The 24,968-nt window shown below is 37.1% G+C and overlaps 2 protein-coding genes across 4 annotated transcripts in view; one reads left to right on the forward strand and one right to left on the reverse strand.

Moving 5' to 3' along the window:
- Nucleotides 1-258: 258 nt before the first annotated feature.
- Nucleotides 259-14,119, reverse strand: hexd (hexosaminidase d). 2 transcript variants are annotated; one of them, XM_088599552.1, is made up of 13 exons: nt 14,001-14,119; nt 13,297-13,398; nt 12,454-12,563; nt 11,383-11,470; nt 10,595-10,759; nt 9,310-9,493; nt 8,236-8,307; nt 7,346-7,547; nt 7,029-7,111; nt 4,624-4,702; nt 2,579-2,680; nt 1,659-1,748; nt 259-1,227 (listed from the first exon to the last, which is right to left on the reverse strand). In XM_088599552.1, the coding sequence occupies exons 2-13, from the start codon at nt 13,375-13,377 to the stop codon at nt 1,059-1,061; spliced, it is 1,425 nt and encodes a 474-aa protein (XP_088455678.1). In that variant the 5' UTR covers nt 13,378-13,398; nt 14,001-14,119; the 3' UTR covers nt 259-1,058. The 2 variants fall into 2 exon arrangements, with proteins under 2 accessions (XP_088455678.1, XP_088455679.1); XM_088599553.1 differs by lacking the exon at nt 14,001-14,119 and adding an exon at nt 13,814-13,994.
- Nucleotides 14,100-24,968, forward strand: part of ogfod3 (2-oxoglutarate and iron dependent oxygenase domain containing 3) — a 34,233-nt gene continuing 23,364 nt past the window's right edge. Inside the window, exons 1-5 of one of the 2 annotated variants that reach the window (XM_088599554.1) lie at nt 14,100-14,304; nt 15,542-15,756; nt 19,908-19,983; nt 20,872-20,914; nt 24,093-24,157. In XM_088599554.1, coding sequence (XP_088455680.1) covers nt 14,237-14,304; nt 15,542-15,756; nt 19,908-19,983; nt 20,872-20,914; nt 24,093-24,157 — 467 coding nt within the window. In that variant the 5' untranslated portion in view covers nt 14,100-14,236. The remainder of the gene's footprint in view (nt 14,305-15,541; nt 15,757-19,907; nt 19,984-20,871; nt 20,915-24,092; nt 24,158-24,968) is intronic. The other variant, XM_088599555.1, reaches the window with a different exon arrangement.

Genomic DNA, 24,968 nt, shown 5'->3' on the forward strand with positions numbered 1-24,968 from the left:
GAGGTCTTGTGAGCTGTTTTATTAGGTGATCAACTCAGGATAAAGACATTTTTGTTTAAGTCGGGGGAAAAAATAGACCCCTGGTTTAAATACCAAGGATTAAGTTTGCTGACTTCTACAAGTGATTTGCAGACTTTCCTCACAAGATTGATATTAATATTTAAAAAACCACAATGGTCAGAGATGGGGAAGCAGTGTGGAAACTAAAAATAAAAGGTTACAGTATACAAATCCTTGTACAAACAAATGCTAGCTGTACAGAATGGATTGGTCTTTTAATTCAAAATGACTAAGTACATATTATAAATCCTCTTTAAAAAAATCTAAATTATTTGGTTAAATAAGTACTAAATCTCTATAATGTAAAATTACATTGCAATTTACAAGAAGGTAAGGATATTTGCAAATAAGAGGAGGGCATTCATCCCATGTACTGTAGGTCATTTGGTTGCATACGTTGTATATCTATATGATCTGAGGATCTCATCCAGCTATGATTTGAAAGAAACCAGTATGCCATTTTGTGAAAATGGCAGGACAGTTTGTTCCAAAGCTTTGTATAAAAATAATGGCTCCTATTCTCCTTCCTGCAATGTGTGCCTTATACTCCAGATCTGAGCCCTACTGAAGATTTGTAAGATGGCCTGGAATCACATGGCATCTAGGGTTCTGACACCAGTGAAAAGGCCTTTCCAGGGTCTACGAGGGGAATAAGTCACAATCAAATAAGAAAGCATCTGCAATCTGGTGCAAAACATTTGTCACAGATGTAAAGCTTGTATTGCTTCCAACGATGGACACACATTCTGTTAGCCTGTAACGTTTTCTATTAACAATTAAAATATTTTATTATTAAAAAATATTAATTGCCATAATTAATTTTCCTGTGTCAAATATGTATAATATTAGTGCACTTGCTACAACAATTGATGTTTTTTTATAATAACTTTGTGAATTTGTTGCAGTTATAAAGTTCAACTTATCTAGATTCTGAAATCAAAAGACAATTCAGTTCAAATCAGATGAGTGTGTGATCTGGTGCAGCTGAAGTTGGTGTCCTACTGCAGCAGCTCGACCGTTTCTTGTAGATCTCTGAGGAAGCTCCTCAGGCAGTCCAGGACTGGATTGGCATATTCCTCTAGCCATTCCTCCACAGTATCAGGATAATATAGGAACCCCATCACTACCCTCAGCTCTTCAATCGTTGATTCCCACTTTAACAGCAGCCTAGAAGAAAAACACAGATAAACCATGGAACCCAACCCTGTGTCTGTGTGTAGTAGCAAGACATTTGATTCAACTCTTTACTACTCATATGGGACAACTGGGCCAGTCAGAGCTGAAATTTAAAATGAATCATACAATTGTGCAACACTTAATCAAGTGTTAAGACTAAAATATACATTGCTAGACATTTGTCTTAATGGTTATGGCCATAATATATGACTTCCTGATTAATGGAAGATGCCAATAAAACTCAAAAGCTCGAGACTGTCCAGGTGACTGAAGATAAAGATTTGAGGTATGCTATTGGGAATCACTATAAATGAGAGCATACATTTTTTATGGTAAAGCCCATAATGGCATTTAAAGTGCTACAAATTAAAATTCTTACTGCAATAAATGAAATAAATATTAGGCTGTTTTTCCCCACTTACCCCCTAGCCTCAGGCTCAAACTGCTGAACCATTACAGGATGGACAAACTTGTTCTTTCTGTGATATGGACTGAACCATCCAGCTGCATATCTGCAAAGAAATCCAGAAGTTTGAATTCAGTATACATCTGTCATCAGGAAATTCCTATTAATTCTGTGGCAACCTAAAATTTATCCTGAAAATATAGAATAAGAAGGGACTATACCCTGAAAGGGATGCTAGTCGCGGGGGACACACAACCTCTGGCTCACATGAGCAAATCAGATACATCAATTATCTTATCCAGTGCTTTGGAGTTTAGAAGTTAAATGGGTCACACAGAGAACACCCAAATATACATGGAGAAACCTTGCAAATATCACAGAGTATCTCAGTCCAAAAGTGAACCTAGAGCTAAGAGCTGAAAGGTAGCAGTGTTTGCTGCCATGCTTCTTAAGTCAAGAAGTCAGTGTAATTCATTGTAGGCATGTCCTTAAAACAGTTGTCTCTCATCGTTCCCATCTGGTGCTGTAATGGTAGCTACAGGGATATTAATTAAGAAGGAAATTTCTATTGCACTTGTGTTGTTAAGTAGAAAGCAGTCTCAGAGACATACAGTATGCATGCACTAAAGTAAGCTGACAATTTGATAATGACTGAACAGCAATGAGGAGAACAATGAACATTACAGCCCTGTTATTTATTTAGTCATCACAGCATGTGGCCATATACAGTACTACATATTTATAACTCTTTGACGAATATGAAATAAATAGTTGAGAGTAAGTTGACTGCTCAACAAGCAGAAAACAAGTAGAAGAGCTGTGTCCCTCCAGAAACTGCATGCTTTAAAGCAACTTGCATGTTTCACTGATTACTGAATAATGCAACATTAATAATGCTGTATTCACACACTCCTCTGCACTAGATGACAACTTTACCTGTTTCCCTCCAGCACTCTGTCCACGGATGCCTTCAGGTAGGCAGTGATCTGGGTAACTAGCTGGGCCACGTTACTGCCAGGGAAACTGCCAAAGTCTTGCCTGCACCAAAAGAGCCAAGCATACTGCACACCCATTCACTTGGCAACAATAGCTGGAATGGATGGCTTGTGGGTTTTATGAGTATTTTTAAATTAACTTTGAATCAACAGAGAATGTTTAAACAAACATTTAGTTTTGTTAAGTTATTAAGTGCATAGTTAGAATAAAGGTATGCTAAAATAATTGACACTAAAGCCATCTGAAGTTGGAACGGGGCAGTGTCTCATCCTGGGGGAGAACAGTTACGTGTTCTCAATCCTAACCTGCGGCTCTATGGCTGCAGGATAAGCTCCTGCTTAACATGAACCTCAGCAGGGTAAGTGTTTTTTTTTTTTATAAAGGAAGAATGGAAGATTGGAATGAAAAAGCTGTAAAGCTCTCCTCAACAATAGCCGCAGATCATGAACTAAAACCAACAGTTATCCTGCTGAGCTACAAGATTATTCAGTATGAAATCAATAAAAAAGGCATTTTGTGACTTGATCGCCTCTGAGCCTAAGTTATATTTTGCAAATATTTTTACAATTATAAGAAATGTGTACAGTGTGCATACACTGTACCTTACCAAATTCACAGATGTTTTTTTGTAAATTCCATATCCACAGCATTTTGAAACATCTGAATTTCATAGTAAAAACATACAGCATACATCATAAATGCCACGGTGTTATATAGAAACATGAGCAAATACCAGAAAATAGAAAAAAACAATAAAAGATAATGAAAGAAAAGCACTTTTAAGTTCTTGATCCAATAGTCATGTATACAGCAGAAACCATAATTTAATTTCTCCAGATGTCAGTTTTGAGCCAGCACAGCATCCTGAAATGGAATTGACTGCGCTAAACTAGTCTTTCAAGATGGGGATTTTACCATCCACAACTCGGGTGGAGCAGTAGCTCTGTGGTTAAGGATCTACGCCTGTGGCTGGAAGGTTGCCAGTTCAAATCCTGCAGCTGGCAGAGGAATCCTACTCCGTTGGGCCCCTGAGCAAGGCCCTTAACCCCAACTGCTCCAGGGGCGCCATATAAATGGCTGACCCTGCGCTCTGACCCCAAGTTTCTCTCTCCCTGTGTGTTCCACGGAGAGCAAGCTGGGGTATGCGAAAAGACTAGTTCCTAATGCAAGAAATTGTATGTGGCTAATTATTCTTATTTTATCTTACAGCAAAGCAACTTCTTCTACTGTTTTCCAAAAACACTGCAAATTCTCCAGCTAGGTTTTGTTTTCTAAAAAATACAGATTGTATTAAATACCACCATCATATGTGTTAAACCATCACATTATTGTCATTCACATTCACAAACAGTTAGGAAGGATTTTGATACTACAGACAGTTTTGGGGTGGTTCTGCCTTTTCTGCCCCTGGAGAGCAAATAGTGAGAAAGCTGGATTATTAGTTTTACCTTTGTGCCACTGATACCACCAGATTTCATGGTAGACACAAGATTTTAGTGTCAAGTTTTTTTACAGGTGCTTTGCAGTGCTCAGTTCTGTCTCATCCTAGACTTACAATGCAACTGACCCACTGGTAGGTACCTGCACTGTATTATATTTACATTATGATGATATAAGTTAATTTATTACATTGTTTTACAAGTTATTTTGATTACTTTTATAATTTTGATCGTAACCAGCTGGAGGTTACCCTGCAGTTGTGCCGTGAACAATGCATAAGTAAGACCTCACTTTTAATAATGTGCACAATTTTGCCTATTCAAGAAAGTTGAAACTTTCAAGAAAGTTGAAAAATATGTTATTTTGGGCAGAGAAATTTACATGAATTTTAAATCAGATATTCAAGGCACTACAAACAAAAGTGTCAAAAGAATCTCTCATTTGGAACCTATTGTATGTTTTATGTTAAACCAAATACTATCCAAATATTTTTCATGAAAGAATACTGAGCATACAGAAAATGCATTGTTCCAAGGCACTCTCACCGTACAAATGTGTCAGTTTCCAGACTGGATATTCCTAGGCATTGCCGAAATGTTTCCTGTGCATTGTCTGTGAAAACACCTGTCACAAAAGAGCAGAAAAGACAATTACAGTAGGAAACTACTGTCCTCTACTGTCCTGTAGAGTTAATCCTTCGGGATTAACTGTATTTTAGAGTTAATTCTACAAGTGATTGTTATCTATCTTTATACAGATTTTCAGCCAATGGTTAAACATAAAAAATATTAAATTTATTTTATAAACGTACTTGAACAAAGGGCATTTGGTTTAAGTGTTAAGAATTGTGCCTGTATTCAACAAAGCCACTTGTGCAATCGTCTACACTATGTAAGCTCCCCGTTTTATAAATCTTTTTCCAAAACATTTGTCCAGAGAAATCTGAATGTTACATTCAAAAGCTACTGCTCAAAGAGTAAAATGAACCTTTCTATATCCATCCATCAATCCATTTTCTAACCACTTCTTCCAGTTCAGGGTCTCAGGGAAGCCTTTGATGGGATGCTACTCTACTGCAGAGACCTTGCTGTATCTCCTCAGAAATATCTGAACTACAATCGCTATTAACAGATCACAGCCCTAAGAAAAGAAGAAATGAAGATGACTTAGTGACTGAAACCTGCAGCTTTTCAGGCAAGAATACTGTCCAGGAAATGTTGGAAAAGAAAAAATGTGCAATAACATACTGGATTTGTGAGGACTGACAGAAGCATTTCTTTAAATAAGGTATAAAATAAACTTTTAATCAAATTAACTAGAGCACATTTTGTCAAACAATCAGAATGTTTAACTCTAAAGTAATTAAAATCTTAAATTTAAGGTAAAAGAAAACATAAATCCTTAGTGAAAAACAATACTGGAAGTCAGCACAATGTGTTTTACAACAAATTTACGTACAACACTACACATTTCCTTTTATATAATTGAATTGAATTGTTTTATGAATAACTATATTTCTTACAGAGAAGGACCAGGTGCTGTTCATATGGAATGGTCAGCTGTTCAATGTGGAATAATTCTTTCATGAAGCCACTGCTTTAATAAGCTGCATAGAGGCCTATTTATCAAATGCATAATCTACCAAAAATATGCACATGAATAAATAAAGGTTTACTTCTATGTGTGCTTTTAAATCTTAAGCAAGTTTAGAGAAAATGTATTCCAGTTTGAAATAATTTTCTAACTACAGTATATACTGCATGTGCATCTGTCCTGAGTAGTGTTCCACAGAGTCCTGTGTTCTGAGTTCAGGTCTCCTGCTAGTTGACTCAGGTTTGGCAAGAACGGTCTGTGAGTGAGAGCTCATATGGCACTCCAATGATATATGAATGGCACTGGAAAAAAAAAACAACAGAACAGAAATGATAGTATTATTTACACCTTCACAACCTACTGACACCTCTCAATAGAGGTATCCTATAGACTGTAGATATCAAAAGGCATGCAAATTTACAGATCCTTAGGAACCACAACCAAAAGCACAATAGTTTTCATTTTCATTTATATTAAAATATCCTCTCCTGCTGAGGGTCACAGCAACCCGGACCCATTCACAGAAGGCAGGGCTGAAAGTTCATGAATGTTTTCAACCTGGATGGTTGTAACATTGTAAGGGCAAAAGCCAATGTAAACCCCTCAAAGAAAGTCTCTAAACTAAACTAACTAAACTAACACAGGATCTAAGAGCTGTGACGTGTCAGTGCTAACTATCAATCATTGTAATGTTGTAGTTACCATCATACTGTATATACTGTATATGCTGTATAGTTATAATATACAAATCAATTGAAAAATAGTCCAATAATCTTTTCAATAGGGTAGCCATTTATCCTTTAGGTCCAGATGAGATTATACATTTCTGTTGTTCATTGCATGGGCAGCACAGTGGCACAGTGGTAAGAATTGCTCCAAAGCAGTACTGAGTCCCTGGATTAAATTCCTGAGGTGCTATCTGTGTGGGCTTTGTATAATATATACTCCCTGTGTTCACGTGGGTTTCCTCTGGGTGCACTGGTTTCTTCCCACAGTCCAAAGACTGGTAGGTTAATTGGTTTCTGGGAAAACTGCCGATGATGAGAATGCATGCATATTTGTTTTTGTCTGCCCTGCAATGGACTGGTTTTCCAACCAGGAAGTATCCTGCCATGTGCCGTTGCTTGCCTGGATAGGCTGTAGCACCCCTGTGACCTTGTATTGGATAAGGTAGTTAGAAAATGAGTGGAGACTTTAATAGCTTTTCCTCCTAACTTTCAGCATGTCGAAAAGCAGAGGTCTGGGTTTCATGTTAGCAGTTTTGTTCATCACAGAGAAGACAAAGACAGATAACCCACAAGTGTCACAGTCTAATTGGAGAATGAGAAGCTGTGTGCTGGTCTCACTATGGTCTCACCATGATGCAGTGTCTGCAGACAGGCTGCCAGTGAAGGCAGACCCACAGGAAGCAGCTCACATAACACAGAGAAATGGTCATACCTGTGAGACACAAACGCACAGTCATTCACTGTCAAACTGCTTGCTTTCAGGACAAAACAACTCCCACAAAACTGCAGATGGTTAAAACTTAATTGATGTCTATGAAAATCTAGTAAAAAAAATATTTAAAAAACAGTCTTTTTTGTATATCAAACATTTATATAAAATATATAACCCTTGGAAAACCCAAGTAATAACTATTTGTCTTTAACAAAGGCAACTGCATTCTCTCACCTTTGCCAGCCTGTGACCGCGATACCCTGGATCTCCACCATCCCTTCAGGCAATGCACTGACTACCTTTAGCCACTGCATGTGATTGGCCACATGGTTGTCAATGCAGGTGAGACACTGGTTGACCTCTGTCGACCCTTTAAAGGAACTAGCCACCCAAAGCTTGGAGAGCCCGCTTTGCTGGTACTTCTCGATCAGATGCACTAAAGCAATAGCACAAATTAATATATTATTGAATTTAACAGTTCGGACATCAGAGCATAACCATTGATCTCATGTACTAGTTCCTTTCATTACTGTTATGTGAAAAAAAAACAAAATTCTACATTGTCCTAGTCATCTGCAGAACAGCAATAAGCTTCAAGATAAATCCTTGCAATACTGAAGATCTCATGAGGCCTATATAAAATCTGTCAACATCAGATATTAATATCAAGACATCCCTTATAAGTTGGGGTAGGGGGTAGGGTTACCTCCTATTCATTTTTAAAAATCCTAGACTTATTGCATTTGTAGGCAGAAGGGAGGAGGGAGTCCCCTTGCAAATTGTCAACTTCTGTTGGCAGTCCAACTCCATTCCCAGTTCTCAGATATTGCAGGCATTTAATCCAGATACTGTACATTGGGGTAGAGGAGGGATTTACTCAACTGACTGGACAAAAGTTATGAGCCATTATTGTACAAGTGTTCTGGTTTCCTTGCACAGCCCCCCAAAAAACATACTGGTAGTTTAAATGGCTTTTGTGTCTGTCTGCAATGGACTGACATGCCATCCAGGGAGTATCCAGGGAGTACTCTGCCTTGTGCCTGTTGCTTGCCGGGATATGCTCCTTGCACCCTTGAAATGGAAGAAGCAATTAGAAAATGGATGAATGGATAGATAGTTCATACCTGTTTGCTCCACGTTAAGTGCTGGGTTATAGTCCCAGATCATCGGCTGGACAAGCCCTGCAATCCCACTCTCTGTCACAAATGGGGTGAACAATGATCACATTACAGCAGCAGCAACAATGTATTATAGTACATGCGCAAAACCTATGCAAAGAAAATCATTGGTAAAGGCTTGAAAATTGCTTGACACAACAAATTATTTCAAATGCATTTCCTAATTGCAGCAGGGCTGGAATGGACAGGAGGCTGAAGGACTTTGTTCTGACAATATGTTTTGATTATTTTTGTAAATAAAAACAGACGTGTCTGGTATCTGCCTTTGATTACCCACCATGTGAGAACAGGGCTGATTCCTGCATTCTCATGCTGTTCAATCAACCCAATCAGCTCAAACAAACCCGCACTCCAGCCCAGCCAGGAAAAGGGGGGAGAATATACTAAGTAATTGTAAGTACTCTTTAGAGACAGTTCGTTAAATCAAATGTTGGTCACGGCACTGGCCATAGCATTTTAAGTGCATGCAGATCATAAAAGGTCCCTCTATGCTTCCAAAAATGCAATTATCATCACGTATACCGTAACCTTCAAAATGCATATCAGATGTTTTCATATCAGAATATTGTGCTGTAGAGTGCAGTGTTGAATTGTTATGCAAATAGAAATACTGTATGTAGATGCCTCCGTCTCTATCGCTATATATAGATCAATGTCACTTCTGGGGCACATTATTCAGACTTGCCACTTCTGCACCAGCAATCTGACAGCACATCTGCATGCTTACAATATAGTAATGAGAAAAGGTGACACTAAGGTTATCAGTTAGGTTTTTCAATAGTGATGCTGCTATATTTGTGAATCTGAAATGAAACATTTACATTTTATATGCTATTCAAAAATTGTAACCTAAAACAGAACATTTTCCAGAACTAGGATATGAAAACAAGTTAGGAAAGTTAGGCTATTCAATAGTATTTCATTGTTTTTCATGGAGGTGCAATTAAATGGTTAGAACACAACCAGGAAAGTATATGTAGTGGTATCATAAGCTGACAAACATATTGCCTTCTTTCTTACCCCTGAGGAAATCCTGGCTCATGCCCCTGAGCATGTCATCCCACATAATGAGGGTAAGATGGGGGTGTGCAGACAGCACTTGTTCTGCCACGTTCTTCATATGACTCAAGTAGAGTCCATCCACATTGTTTCCGTGGAGACTGAGCCACTGTTGAGACTCTTCCCCTCGCCCTAGGAGATGGACCTGCAGGGAGGAAGATCAGACTTTTTAATTGTTTTTATTTTTTATATCAGCGCTGCTTCACAACACCTGGCGATCTCTTTGCCCAAATCACCTTCAGTGCCATGTTGGATAAGGTGCTACAGAAAGGCAAATTCGCCCAATATAATAAAATATAAAACAAAAACAAGGAACCGTATTTAATAAACAAATCTGTGAAGTTTCATGTTTTATGTTCAATAACAATATTCTAAATTGATGTGCATTTCCAAAATATTTTCTTTCCTTTATGAAAAACAATCCATGAACTATGAAAATTACATATTAAAGCATGTTTTATTTTAATTTTGTCTTTTATTAGTGATGGGTCATGTACTGTAACTTACTGAATAGACGAACGTCCTTATAAAGATTGTGATCTTACTGAAGAAGCAAAAGCTCAAGAGGTCTCCTGCTTTACTTTCATCATCTCTCTCATAATGCCACATCTCTTGATGGTTCACACCCCTTATAAAAATAGTAATCTATTCACAATATTGTATTTGTACTAATAACAGGCAGGGTTATTAGATTGTAAGATCACAAGACTGAAGATACTCTTTCGTGTTCTCACTCTCATCTGATAGATTCCACCTAACACTCTCTAGCTACTATTCTTCTTCCTCAGGATTAAGACAGTTTCTACTTTATAAAGAAAAATGTACAGCATTTGGCAACCATAAACAGCTGAAAAATATAGCAAATGATCAGATTAAAAAACAGTCTAGGTTTCAGAAAAATATAAAATCTGGATCCTTTTTAAAGTTTAATAAACACTTAAACAATGATCTTAAGAGTCATTTTTTTAAATTTAAGTCTTATATGACATTAAGCTAGAAGTGTTAATTTCAGGAAATATACTCCCTGCTTTCTTTATGTGCTCTTTGTGCTTTTACACTTTCCTGCTGTGGCTGGCATATTGCTCCCGACCAGACAGAGAGTAATCTCCCAAGGTCTTGCTTAGAATTTAAAAGAAAAAAAGTATGTAACCTAAACAGTTACAGTATATTGATGTTGTATGTAGATTTTCAACTGTCCTGTTCTCCACTAATGCAGAAGTTGTCCCAACCCCATGTCACCCCATACCTCATCTGCCCCAAGGTGCAGGCACTGCGCCTCAGGGTGCAGCGCCATCACCTGGTCAGTAATGGCCTGCAGCAGCTCCAGAGACTGTTGCCTGTGGGGGTTGATAGCACTGGGGTAAAAGCTGACTTCTCGCAGGTCAGAGAACTGCCGGTGCTTCAGAACAAACTGAGAGGAAGAGGCAATCACTGGCCGGGGAACATATACAGAGACTCATGCTACATTGTACAAACACAACCATAACATTGGTCGCATTTCTCAACTCTTGTTAGCACAGTATGTTAACTGCAATTTTATTTTTAAACACAACTAACAAGGTTAAGACATCAGAAAGAATTGTTTTAATCATCCATAATATTATCATCTTGAAAGACTTATGAAACACACTGTTATTTCACAAATATATGAGGGAAGATTCTTTTCAGGTGCACAGGACAGTCACAGTCAGAGAATTTTCCAATTCACGGTCATGGACAGAGCCTATTTTGACAAGCAATAAAGCAGGGCACACACTGAATAGGATGCCAGGCCATCACAGGGTAGACAAAGACATGCACACAACCAAACCTAGGCCCAAATTTCCAAGAGGCCAATTAACCTACCAGTAAGGTTTTGGATTTTGAAGCACCCAGAGTTAACCCACATGAACATGGAGAGAACATATGAACTCCAAGCAAATAACACTCCAGAGCCAGAATTAAATCAGCGAGGCAGCGATGCTAACTACAGAGCCACTGTGCCACCTGTTTCAATAATGATTGTCTTAAAAATACGTTCTGACACACACCCACCTCCATGTGTCCAAACGTCTGTATCAAAGGGATCACCTCTAACCCACTGGATTTGGCTAGATGTTGGATTTGCTTGATCTCATCTGGGCTGGAAATTAGAGGTCAGCAGTAAAAGTCAAGTCTTTATCTTATACAAATTTCGATTCAACAAAGCCACAATCTGTGTTTGTTATGACTTGACCCACTGTTATGACTGAATCTTGTGCTGAAAAGGAATGTTTATGTGATGATAAGAGACCATTTTAACAATTAACACTAATACTGGCATTTCACCATGACCAAGGCTACAGTGTAGGAACAACAATTTTCAATATAACAAAGCAGTTATGTATGAAGATTTTTTTTATGTTTCTATATGGCCAAGTCCTTTTAGTAAAAAAAATATTCTAAAAACAAAATTTACTAAAAAATACACTAAGATATTCCAAAAAAACAGAAGGATCTCTGTCTGGTAGGAATGATGTTGATGACTACTTCAATGAAATTGTAAAATATTAATGATGACATCAATGCATATCATCTGCTTTCTCAATTATCACATACATAATTCAGAGAGTATTTCTCAACTACGCTCATGCAATATCCTCAGCAGCTCTTTCTCCATGCTCACAAACCATTCCACCAAAAATCTGAAATCCACAACTATAATGAAGAATTCTTAACCACTTAGCTTTAGCATGGGAATATTTAATGCACTTTTTCCAGAGCTACTGTACAGTATATTCCAGATTTCTTTACCAAAGTAATTTAATTGGTCCAATAAGATTTAATTGGTCCAAAATGTTTTTCATTTTGTCAAAAAGCTTCATGGATACTGAACCCAGAATCAAATGTGTATTTTAACTTAAACCACTGAAATAACCCAGATAAAAGGGGTCAGATTTATCCAATAATTTGGTCAATTAAGTTAATTTCAATCTAAAGAAATAAAACACAAAATCAAGTGACCCAATAATGGCTCACAACTCTGATGAGGCGGTAAACTTGTCTTGCTCCCTAGGCTCCTTGAATAGGCTCTGGGTTGCTGCCAGCCTTATCAGGAGAAGTGGCTTTCTGATAATGACATCTCACCTGTATGCATGTTTAGCCCGCAGGACCTCCAGGATACCTCCGTAAGGAAACATGTCTTCGTACTCCACAAGCAATCCATCAGCGCCAAGTTTAGAAAACAAGGGGAAGAGCTACACAAGAAATAAAATATAAAAGCGATGAAAACTTTGTGGTCTCTTTTTTTAATCAATGTTGTTGGGTTCTCAGCTTTTTAGGGTCCTATTTCCATTATGCTACCTTCAACTTGTGTGACTGTGGCTGCCCAGCACTATGAGTGCAAGACATTGATTTATTTGTACATGTACAGTATGTACAGTAGTAAGTATACTGTACTTCGTCAACTGTTCTTTCACTCAACACCCTGACACAAATTTTCTCAAATCCAGTTGTAATCAATTTTTTCCGGTCTTCAAAAGCAGCAGTGCCTTTAGTCTATTCATACAATTACAGTATATACAGTACATCTGTCCCTCCATTTTCTAACCACTTCATGCAATTCAGGTCCACAGAGAAGCCATAGCTTTGGCAAGCAATTGGCGTAAGGCAGGGTACTCCCTGGACATGACGTTAATCCATCACAGGGCACACACTCACAACAGGACCAATTTTCCCATAATTAACCCACAGTATGTCTTAGACTGTGGGAGGAAACAGGAGCACCTTGAGGTGTTCATACAATAATATTTGCATTTGTACAGTATGTTACACCCAAATAGCTCACAGACCACTTCTAATTTCTGGATATTTATCCTATCTTTGAAATTATGTTTGAACAGTGTCAGTAAAAGATATACACAGATCTATAATAAATACAAAGCACGGCATCAATATGCATTTATGAATTAGTAATGAAATGATAGTTACCTGTGCCAGGTATGATATTCTAGGAGGGGCCCCCTTCAGATCAAGGTGAACTAATTTCTTTCCGATTGACGTAGAGGTCATGGCTTCCTTGTAGTCACAAAGCTCAGCAATACAAAAAAATGAAGGGACGTAAATATACAGTAAAACGGCTCTCTTTGCGGTATCTATTTATTGTGCCTCAAATATTCCTGTATTTTTATTATAAGGCCTGTCCTGTGCGAAACTGTTTAAGTCTAAGTAGATTTTTGCAGTATGCTCATAAGTACAGACAATTTGTAGTATTATACTGGTTACAAAGTGTTGTCTAAAAAACAATTATTCATATACGAACTATTGTTTTTTATCCTGCGATGTTTATTACAAAAACGTCCGACCGTTTGCAACAGTAGTCAAATAGTGAAGGATATATAATATATGGAATAAAGACCAGTGATTTCTAAATAATATATATATATATTTCTTCGACTATTCAAGATTAAATAAAAAAGATGTTCAAGATAAAATAAGTACATTGTACCAGCAAATCCGTAGAAATAGTAATGCTCACAATTCCAGCGAAATATTTGAAATACTAAATACACGCTTATAAATGTAGTTGCAATTAATATAGTGAAGAAAAGTCTAACTTCAACATAAAAGGCGTAAATATTACAGCTCTAGCGACACAATTAAGCGTGTAACATTAATTCTGTCCGCAAATCTACCTGGAACCAGCCTGCACACAACTGCAATTCAATGTGGACGATAATAAACAGAACACTCCGATACTCTCGACATTCTACTGCTTTTGTCTTCTTGGCCTGCCTCCAAAGTTACGTGTTTCTTCCAGCGCCAGACCCGATTGTATAGAAGTGATTCTAGACAATGGTGGTTGCAAAGTAGTAGTGTTTAGTGCAAGTATATATAGTTAGCTTTGTCTGCATAACCTGGAAAACACATCATGGCTATGCAGCGGCGCAGCAATAAGAAGATAACAGACAACAATGGTATTGAGAAAAAAATTAAAAGGTAAGACACAGATGAACATGTCATAGAATTTGTACATCTGTCCAGGAAAGGCATACGAAAAAAAGTTATTTGTGCAACAGAAATGTCTTAATTCATTTTGCGTTTCGAAATGGCATGCACACAACTTTCAGCATTAAAGGGATGAAATCACACATGCAGAAATAAAGCCGTATTAAGTTACCAGCATTGTTTTATATATATTTCTATAGCTAATGTGTACTGCATATAAGTTGGTTATAGTGTTTGCACGTTAAGTACAGTAGTTGCATCGAACATAATGCTGGCAGAGTGAATATTGTTCCAACACTGTGGGTTAATTCCTGTCAGGATACTAGGTTCACTTCGTTAAATGTTACTTCCGAGTGATAATTGTACTTCCTGGATTTGAAAAGAAAGCGGATAAATGTATAGTTTTGAATTTGCTTTGGTTGGAGCGATTTTGGAATACAGTCGCAGAGATTACGGAGCCAGCCTTTATTCACTGAACATCTGAGTGAGACTGTAAACTGTAGGTGTGGAGAAACTTTATAAGATATAAAGTAAATACAGTGCTGTTCATTAAGGCGTGTTCCAGGTTTGATCACCAGGTAAGCAATGTGTGCAAAGCAAGAACAAGTTGGGACAGCATGTAAGTCCGTTGTAGGGCACACAGACACACACGCTCACACCAGGGTCAGTTTATCCAGAAGCCAGTTAACCTACTATTATGGCTTTTGACTGTGGGAGGAAATTGGAGCATCTGGAGGAAAGACATGCGTACACAGGGAGACAAACTCAATGGTGATAACACCTGAGGTCTGGAACTGATCCCAGGGTCCTAGCTGTGCAAGGCAGCAATGCTAACTTCCGTGCCACTGTGTCACCCAGTGTAAATTATGAAGAAGGTACTATTCATTTGCATCAAGGGCAAACTGCTGGTTAATTTCATACGCGTACTGTACAACACACATGGATAAATGGACAGCTTGTTATTCAGCTACACTGTATACCATCCCTGGTACGCTGTGGGCTCCATTTGAATTATGGGAAAGAAAGCAGAATCATGGGATTGACTTTTCAATACTTCCCTAATTATACAGTATGTTCAAACTCTCTTGTTATGCACTCTTCCACTCAGTGTTTTTTGCTTCCATTGGCTTCCATTCACTTCCATTTTTTCTCTTGCTCTTTCACTTGTCTCATTTTGTGGCCTTTTCTGACTCTGTGAAGTGATGCTGCCTCCCTTCCTATGTTCCAGGGGAAACGCTCAGAGACAGGCTGTGTGGTGGAAGAGGCCCCAGGGTGCCCTGTTCTTCTTGTGTTTGCTGTCTATCTTAGGATGCCTAGCTTGGCTCCTCCTCAGCATGGAAGATGGTACCGTGGAGATCCTCATCAGACAGAGTGAAGTTGTGGCTGAGAGGGTGTTCCTGGTGTCATGCTCTGAGGACTACAAAAACTACAAACAATACCCTGGTACTGTACATCTGTTGCCTCACATTTACCAGTGTGCTCTGTTATTTTATCTCCTTGCTTAAATGTAATGACATAGAGGTCTCATTTAGGGGGTGCGTGGGTGAGCATATCCTTAGTGGACAGAGAGATATCAGATAAATGTGTCCTGGTGATATTAGGGTGTTGTGTAATTCGACATAGTTGTTTATTTTTAGAGCTGCATAATTTGCAATCAGTGATAATATGCTCAGGCAGGATGTTGGCACAGTGGTTAGCGTTGATGTCTCAATTCTGGGGCTTTGTGTTCAGTTCCTGGGATGCTATGTTCATGGAGTTTGTGTGTTCTCCTGATGTTCACAAGGGTTTCCTCTTGGTATTCTAGTTGTCTCCCATGGCCCAAAGACACATTGGTAGGCTAATTGACTTCTGAGAAAGCTGGCTCTGGTCCGAGTGTGTGTACGTTCATGTCTGTGTGTGCCCTGCAATGGAGTGGCATCCCGTCCAAGGTGTATACTGTTTTGCTCCAGTTGCTTGCCAGGATTGGCTCTTGTGTCCCCTGCAACTCTTTATTGGATAAAACAGTTAGAAAATAGATGTATGGATAATACGCGCTCAGAAACCTGGAAGTGGTTAAAATAGAATTATAATCTCCAATGATACAGTCTTCAGACCATGAACAATATCCTAGTAAATGGAAACATACAGTTGTTCTTCACGTCTCTGATTTGAGCTCATACTAGATTTGTCAAATTCCTTCTATATATCTTAAATACTCCTTATCCACAGTAATCCTAAAATGCAGTGTGGTTGTGTGCTTGCCACAAGAGGGCACTTCAGCATCAGCGTTTTGCATTGTAGTCTGGAGTAAACCATTAACTTCCTTTTCTTGCGTTTTCAACATTTTTGACTTCTAGCAGTATTATCAGTCATCTCCAAATGCTGATGTTGTCCCTTTACAAACAAAGGTACCTGTTTTGGATGGTTAAATATAACAAAAAAGTTAATTTTAGTATAAATGATTTTGTTTGTTTTTTATTGTCAAATATATTCTCAATTAATTCTCAAAACTATTCCATGGGCATTGCATGATCATTATTACCCTTCTTTTCTGTCGTGCATTATTGTTGTTGGACCTGTATCAGAGGATTGGGTACAAAGTTCCTCCAGAGCTGCTGATGTACTTTTTCTTGTCATTTGTATTTATATATATCCCAATCAGGACTATCATCAGACAAGTAATCTCATCCCATTTAAAGTGAAACTGATTTTATCTGTGAGCGATGGATGAGAGATGAAAACACCATCCTATATCGCCAAATAAGTGTAAAGGGCTGATGGAGCCTAAGATATATAATACAGAAATATAAAAACCCTTTTAATGAGATTCCTCATTTGCGTTTTTTGAATGAAATTAACTCATTGTGGTGAAAGAGTTGATACTGCCAAACATTTCGTACATACACTGAGAGGTTTAAAAAAAAAACAATGAAATGCTATTGGTTCCAAAATGCTTCTCCAAAAGTGTCTCTGATTGGTTGAGGAGCCTGGTTTTGTTCTTGAATTGAAGTTCTTTTGTAAACGAAGCTGGTAGAGTACATATACAGTAATTAAGATAAAACATCTTACTATTGTAAGTTTACACAAAGTACATAAATAGGTGCTTAATGTTTTTTGGGAAGTGAAACAGACCTTTATTGCGACTAACTTTTTGAGAATTATAATTTTTCCATTTTGCTGGTGAAAGCTAGTACACTAGGTAAGCAAAAATATTGAAACATGATCTGCTGTACAAAACTTTATAGTTCACCAACAATAAAATATTTTATATGTAAGAGTTTTAATAATATGCTGGTATAAATCATGTAAGATGACTTACAAGTAATAAAATAAAACAAAACAGAGCGTTTGACGACTCAAAAAGTCTCAGCTCTCTGGGCTGATGGACTGAATCCATCTCCTTCAGGCTAGTAACATCTGGGTTCTATTATACTAAGGCAACTTCAAAAGCAAAGCTCATAAACAAGAAGTGCTTCTGAATTAACAAGTATTTGTTTGGTGCCTTTTCAACTTGCACATTTTCCATTGTCTGTAAATCAGCAGAACATTCTGGAATGAGATAGTCTGAAAACCCCCTGAATTTTAAGTCATGTTCTCAGAATTTGTGGTGCCTTAAGCAGTGATATGTAAAATGCAGGTTTATCCTGTTAGCTTGGCTTGTTGTTTTTATGAAGGAAGCATTCTTGTTTGCTTTGCTCTTTTAAAAGGAAGACACAAATGCAGAACCTGAGTGCTACCATATGTCACCTAGATTTCTGTCTGTGACTCCCCACCCCCTACTCCATGTCTATGAACAGAGTTTTACTGATATTTAAGTTGTTTTGCAAAAGAAGCTAGTTCTTGTTCTTCATTGTTTTCAATTAAACAATCTTGCAGTTTTAATTTTTGTATGTAACATGGCATTAAAAGGGTGAAGTAAAATAAATCTTGACAGCTTTGCACTTGAAGCTTTGAAGCTTTTTCATTTTTCCATCCCACAGACATAACTTGATTTGCTTGGCTCTTCTAAATTGTTCCTAAGTTAAGATTAAACAGCTCCTTGTGAGTTCTCTCCCATTCACCGCTGATTAGGTTTCACTTTACCACTATTTGCCTATGTAACTGTCTGTATGATGAATGAATGGCTCATATTGGGGAATGTAGATTCCATCTTCAAATCAGTGTCTTTCAATAGACGAGTTGAATATCTTGAATAAAATTGCATTCTCTATAAATGTTTAATAGTTGAGTCAATTCCCTGGCACAGTTTCTTGATCAATCTAAATCACACTGGAAAATACTGTAAATGGACTGTGTGCCTCAGTAGGACTTTTCCTAATAAATCAGATATTCAATTTTAAATCTGGGGCCTTCCAGCTGTATTTTCAAAGCTTATAAACAGCATGGGGTACAGTTTGTTCCCTAATGCTTCTCTCACCTCCATTTTCCTCTCTGTGTCTTGATTAGATCAGCGCAGATCAATAAAATCAATTTTCTGCAAACTGTGTCGGTGATGCAGTCATTTAAAATTAATCCTATATGTTGTGCATATTTCAGGCCTGTATCTGTTTTTTGGAAAGAAGAGTGTTACTTTTCCTTTGGTTTGATTAAAATAATGTTGTTGAAGTTGATTTTCCGGAACCTTGCTTGCTAATTGGATTCAATTCCAAACAGGCATTCATGGTCATTGAATTGGCTTCAGGACTAAAGCTGTCCTTTTGTGTGTTATGTCCATATTGACTTTACGTTCCACATTACCCCGGGTCCATGGCAATGATGATGGGTTTGACTTTAGAACTCAGATGAATTATCCTTACAACATTATTCAATATTTAACTAGTGATTTAATTTTTGAAGGGATTTTAATTATATTCTGCAATAATTGCCCAAGAAGTGCAAATGTATTAATGAAAACTAAATGGTAATATTAATAAATAAATGCCAAGAAAACTTACATATAGTCACGAAATGTGAGTCAATAATAGAGTTACAACCTATGAAAACCTGTTACTTTATGAAGAAAAAATATCATGTAAAGCTTTCATCTAATGATTGTCACAGGGTGTTAAATGGTGCCTTTACAAGGCTTTTGGATTTCATAAGAAAGGAATTCTACTTAAGTGTAGTTCCTCTAATGATTGACCTGCATAGAAATTTAGGGCACTTATTAAGCTAAATGGTCAATTAAAGCAACTGCATCACTGTGCTCTGTGAAAAATCCAAATTAGAACATACACAAAAGCTACTTTGGGGAACAATTTCCCCATGGCCACGAACAACAAACAAATTCCTGCTCCATAAATTATCCTATTCTGTCTCTTGGTCATTGCCATAGCAACGGGCAGACTTGCTTCATAATTCCAACAGCAAATTTGGACATTGCAGCCCATACCAAAAAGTAACACTCAGTTCCAGCTCTCACAAAATAGTTGTAATTATATCAATATGTAACGTTTGTGTTTTTAAGATTTGTAACTCTTGCAAGATTCCTTGGCAGGAGTTGTCAGCCAAGCAAAAAGGTAATAAATATTGTGGTTCACAAGATTGCCTCTTGTTATTTATGACTAGAAGAGGCACCTTTGGTAGTAAGAGAAAAGAGTATCGTGACCCTAATCCTGTGTGCTTTTCATTCCCAGACTGCACCCCTCAGAGATGTGGCCGGGCAGTGACAGACTCTGTAGTGAATAGGGAGGAGTCGGCAAAGTTGAAAAGGTAACTTTTAAAGGACCAGCTTGTCTGTAGGCTTTCATATATTTATGTTTGACAACCAGACTGATGGATTTTGAAAATAAGTTAGTATAACAATGGTACTAGTTTTGCGTAGGTGTTACTTGGCAAATAATGATTGAAGTATTTTTGTTAAATGTTCATAATTTTCTACTCTGCCACTGCATGTCTGACATTGGGGTGCATTTTCAAACACTATACTTCTCTTATCCGCATTGTACAATAGAAAATGCATTTGGGACCACCCCTTAAGTTATGGTATAAGTAATGGTTATTCAGAACTGTCAGAGGTTTAACATTTGGTTGACATTGACAGGTGAAACATTTTATAAATAATTTATAAATAATCATTTCTAGGAATTCATTAGCTGAACAATTCAGCGCTCTTCAAAATGGAATCATACCACATAAATTAATTTCTGATTGCTACCTTCACTATTGATCAAGGTCAAAACACTTGCTTCTCATGGGCACCAGCGTATTCAACATTCTACAAAGCCTTGACAAATCAGCCCAGTGGATGGTTTCAGACTCAACAGTGAAACATGGACCAACAAGTAGAAAGTGCATTTAGAATTGAGAAAACGAGACAGTTCTAAAATCCTTTGCGTTAGTAAGTGCAGATCAAGCTACTCTGTTGTATTCTTAAAGTGGCTCAAGTTGCTGAAGCTGATACTCTGGCTTCTTTTAAGAAATGGCTGAATAACATTTTCAGTTCAGTTAGCTTCTAACTAACAAACGGGTTAGATGATTTGAATGGTCTCTTATTTGTAACAGTTCTTACAGTATGTTCTAATTGTGCTCTTTGCTATTGACCTGGCTCTGAATTCAAGTCTTTGAAGTTCTTTTTATCTGATCTGTCTTCTTCTGTAGGCTGGCAGAGAGAGGTCTCTCATTAGGAGGCTCAGATGGGGGTGTGAGTATTCATTTTTGTATTATCACTTAAAGTACTGTATGTGAATAAAGTACAGTATAAGAAACTGTATCAAATCTTCACACACCAGATAAAAATAAAGCTACAAATTAAAAATACCAGCATGAACTGCTGATGACAATATCAGTGTTTACATAGTAGTTGTACTTTAGAAGCGTTTTTAAAAGGCTGGCTTTTAACACGGGATCTTAAAGCTAATATCTTCAATACCTTCAGGAGACTAAATCCAGAGATTATGGGTATGGTCAATTGCTGTAAAGCAGAGACCCCCTGGTATGTGAGTGGAGGCAAAAATATTGTGCAGCTAAGATGGAAACAAAGACAGAGGGAGCTTGTAAGAATTCAGCATCTGCCCCGTCTCTCTCCTACCTGAAACACAAAGTTCAATTAAAATAATTACTTCAGACGCAGCAGCCTCATGCAGGCTTATTCTTAGGAGAGGTGTAATTTTTATCAATTTCCACGAGATGGCAGTATAGTGATCATAGAAGTGATTTCTGAATTGCAGGAAGCTATACCTGAAACAGATCTGGTTAGCTGTGATTTGTTAATGTCCTAATAAAGACAGTGAGAGAAATCTTTAAAAAAACAAACCGAATGCTTGGATCTGTAGCAGAAAGTGTGGCATTTAAATCTTGTTTTGCTCAAGCATAATAATGGATTAGAAAAATTTCATTTAGAGTAGTTTTAGTCACTATACCTCAAAAAGGACATTTTATCCTTAGAGTTTAGAGAAGAGTGAAAAGAATGATTCTATATCTCTGGAGATTGTCACATACTCACAGACTAAAGGAAATAAATCTCTTTAAGTCTACAACAAAAGACATGGAGAGGAGATTTAATCGAAGTATGTACATTTCTAAGTAGTATTGAAGGGTTAACCCAAGGGACCTCAGTTTCATAGGAGAACAAGGACACAGGTTAGTGCATTACATTATTGTCCTCTTCAGTTGTCAATCTGGCAAGACTACTGACAGTTAAAGACTTAGCCGCCTTTTGCTGTTGATTTCTTAGCGGAAAGCTGGAACAGCTGCTGTGTGAGATAGTGTTTCATATGATACATTATAAACTGCTATTATTTCTTGCCTTTTGTTAAGCATTTAAGATTTGTACCTTTCCTTTAGATTCACTGCCTAACCAATCATTTCTAAACAGACTGGGGTTTTAATCCAGTAAATTTGAACGGCACTTCAATTGTGCATAGACAGAAGGCAATGGTAAGATAATTATATCCTCTTTAGGGCAGTTTCTTTAACCTGAGTACATTTAATCAAGCAGCATATTTCAGTTTTTGACTTTCTTTAAGATATCTGCTGACAAATAACTAATTTTGTCTTTAAAAACCTTCCTTTTGAGGATGTGGGTTTGCAATAAAAATACTCATTGGAGATGTGTAGCTATCGTTTCTTTTGAAAGGCACTGTACATTGCTATTACCCATGTAACTCAACTCAATTTTGGGCCAGGAATGTGTGTTGTCAGAACATTTATTCTAGAGTAATACTTAATTTGCCATTAAATGTCATTTGCTGTATGTGTATGCAGAAATCTGTATGTGATATACAGTAGCTGTGTATGTGTAGCTAGTAATTTGTGCTGCATGACTGTGTTTAGTAGAAGAAAAAACACACAGACATAAATTTGTTATTGACATTAGTAAACACTATTTACTCTACTGCTCTCTCTAAAATCTTGTTCCTATTCTGCCACAGTTTCTATTAAATTAATAGATGATACAGAGGTTATGGGTTTCAGTGTTGGCAAATATATTCTCATTGAAGAAAATAACTTATAACGGAGCACTGTATTGCATAGCATCACAATGGGATCATATGAGTCTTCTGTAATTACACAGACAGCACCAGAATACCTCAGCCCAAGCCCTTTATATTAATTATTATTAATAAGAAGAGTGTTTGTTTCAGCAAACAGTCATTTGCTAAAATCATAGCTGGTGTTCAGAGTGAGTGATGTGATTTAGATAGAGCTGCAAAGATATCTGAAATACCATCTGATTTGGACACTCTTGAGCAATATCTAAAATATTTATCTAGAGGTCAGATTCAGAATGTAAGAAAGTGCACAAGAACAAAGAATAAAAAAACCCATGTCATATTTAATGCATTTATATTTATTTTTTTCATAAAGGTTTCAAAAATTTCTTGAGGAAGCAGCAACAAGTATGACAAAACAATTTTTTAAAGTTTTAATTTTAAGATCTCTATGCTTGTTGAAACACTGCTCAGTTTTACTGGTAGTAAGATAGTTGCCTTTCAGAAATATTAAATTAAAGCTAACAGTAAAGGGGTAAATTGAAAAATCAGTGTTTGAATATACACCCATACCTCTTTTTATTAATGTTCTTTTTATGAAAATTTGATACTACGAAGCATGTGAAATGTAACCCACATTTCAAATAATGAAAGCCCACTTCAACACTATGAAGAAGCGATACAAAAGAATATGAAAGTTTATCGTGTTTGTGTGCACTTTTACTTATTACTTATTATCTAAGAAAATTTGTGGTTTAGACTTTATCATGGATGCTAAAAGTGTTAAGAAAATGAAAAGTGTGAGTATGTGTAATTACACAGAAAGCAAATGAAGTGGTTACTGTACAGTACAGAACTGTACTTAAAGTAGGTATGTTTAATGATGTTTATCAAGGTAAGCAGTGTTTTTGTATTCTAAAAAAACACAAACCACAATATGAATATTAGTAATTATTGTTTCTTTTGTAATTTTTGGTGAAAAAAGTAAAAATAGGGGTGAAGTTCTTGGGGTCTGGAACGTAGGGAATTTGTTTTTAAAAAGTATGTGAACCTCTAGGATAATGACATCTTGAAGAGAGGGTAATTGGGGTCGGGTATTCCAATCAATGAGTCAAGTATTCCAAACAATTCAGGTGTGGGTTTGACCTGCCCTGCCGTATACAAAAATCACACAGGTTTGGTTACCTGCTCTTCACAACAGAAGTGCAATATGGCCCGATCAAAAGAGATTTTGGAGGACCTCAGAAGAAGAGTTGTTGAAGTTTCTGTGTCACCAAGAAACATGAAGGTCTTGACTGACTAATGTTGACTCTACCCCTGTAGTACTCTGCAAATTGTGCAGATTAATTGATTTTTATTTTAAAAAATGTTTTGTATTTGTGTTGTTAGGCATCAATTCTTGATCTGCATTCAGGGGCCTTATCCATGGGGAAGCAGTTTGTCAATATTTACAGGTAAGAGTGATTGAAAAGAGTGACCATAACAGATCATGAAAAGCTAAGGAGTAAGACACAGTAGTGATTTAAGGCAGCACTGTGGAGCAGTGATTAGGGCTCTGGACTCATAACTAGAAGGTTGTGGGTTCAAATTCCTGTTGAAGCCATGCTGTCATAGTGAGCAATATACTTTACCCATTTTGGTCCAGTAAAATACCCTACTGTATAAATGGGCGCAAATGTAAGTTGCATTGGATACAAATAAAATTAGACATTAGTTAAAAAAACATTTTGAAATGAATTATTTTACTACTTGCAAAAATGTGTGGTTTAAGTATAAAAGTACTTTACAGTACATTGAGGTGAATAGCATCAAGAACGCTTAAAGAATTAAAACATTTATTGTAAATAGACCTGTTTTATGAGGCTTGCATGGACCACCTGGAAATTAATCAAGACTACAAGTACTGTGTAATTTTAACAGTTTTACCTTCGGAAGGCTAATAAAAATCATCTTATAATGAAGGGAAAGTACAGTACCAAATGTAAAAATGTCTGTCACTTTACTATAATTGCTTATAGGTGATAAAAGATAATGAGTGAAGACCTGACTCTTAATCCTTAAAACATCTGGTTTTCTTAACCCAGGAATTTAACATGCTGATTGTAGAGAAATTACTAACCTAAAACAAAGTAACCTTTTTCAGTGTTGACATTGGGAAGCCATGGGCATATTAACATGTGATCTCTTTAAGGATAACAACCTTAAGAGTTTTTCAGAGATCACAGTATTACTGACTGATGGGTAGCCATTCTGTCAATCTGTGTA

The sequence above is a fragment of the Lepisosteus platostomus genome, chromosome 11 (genome assembly GCF_059453375.1).
Source record: "Lepisosteus platostomus isolate fLepPlt1 chromosome 11, fLepPlt1.hap1, whole genome shotgun sequence".
Taxonomy (NCBI): Eukaryota; Metazoa; Chordata; class Actinopteri; order Semionotiformes; family Lepisosteidae; genus Lepisosteus; species Lepisosteus platostomus.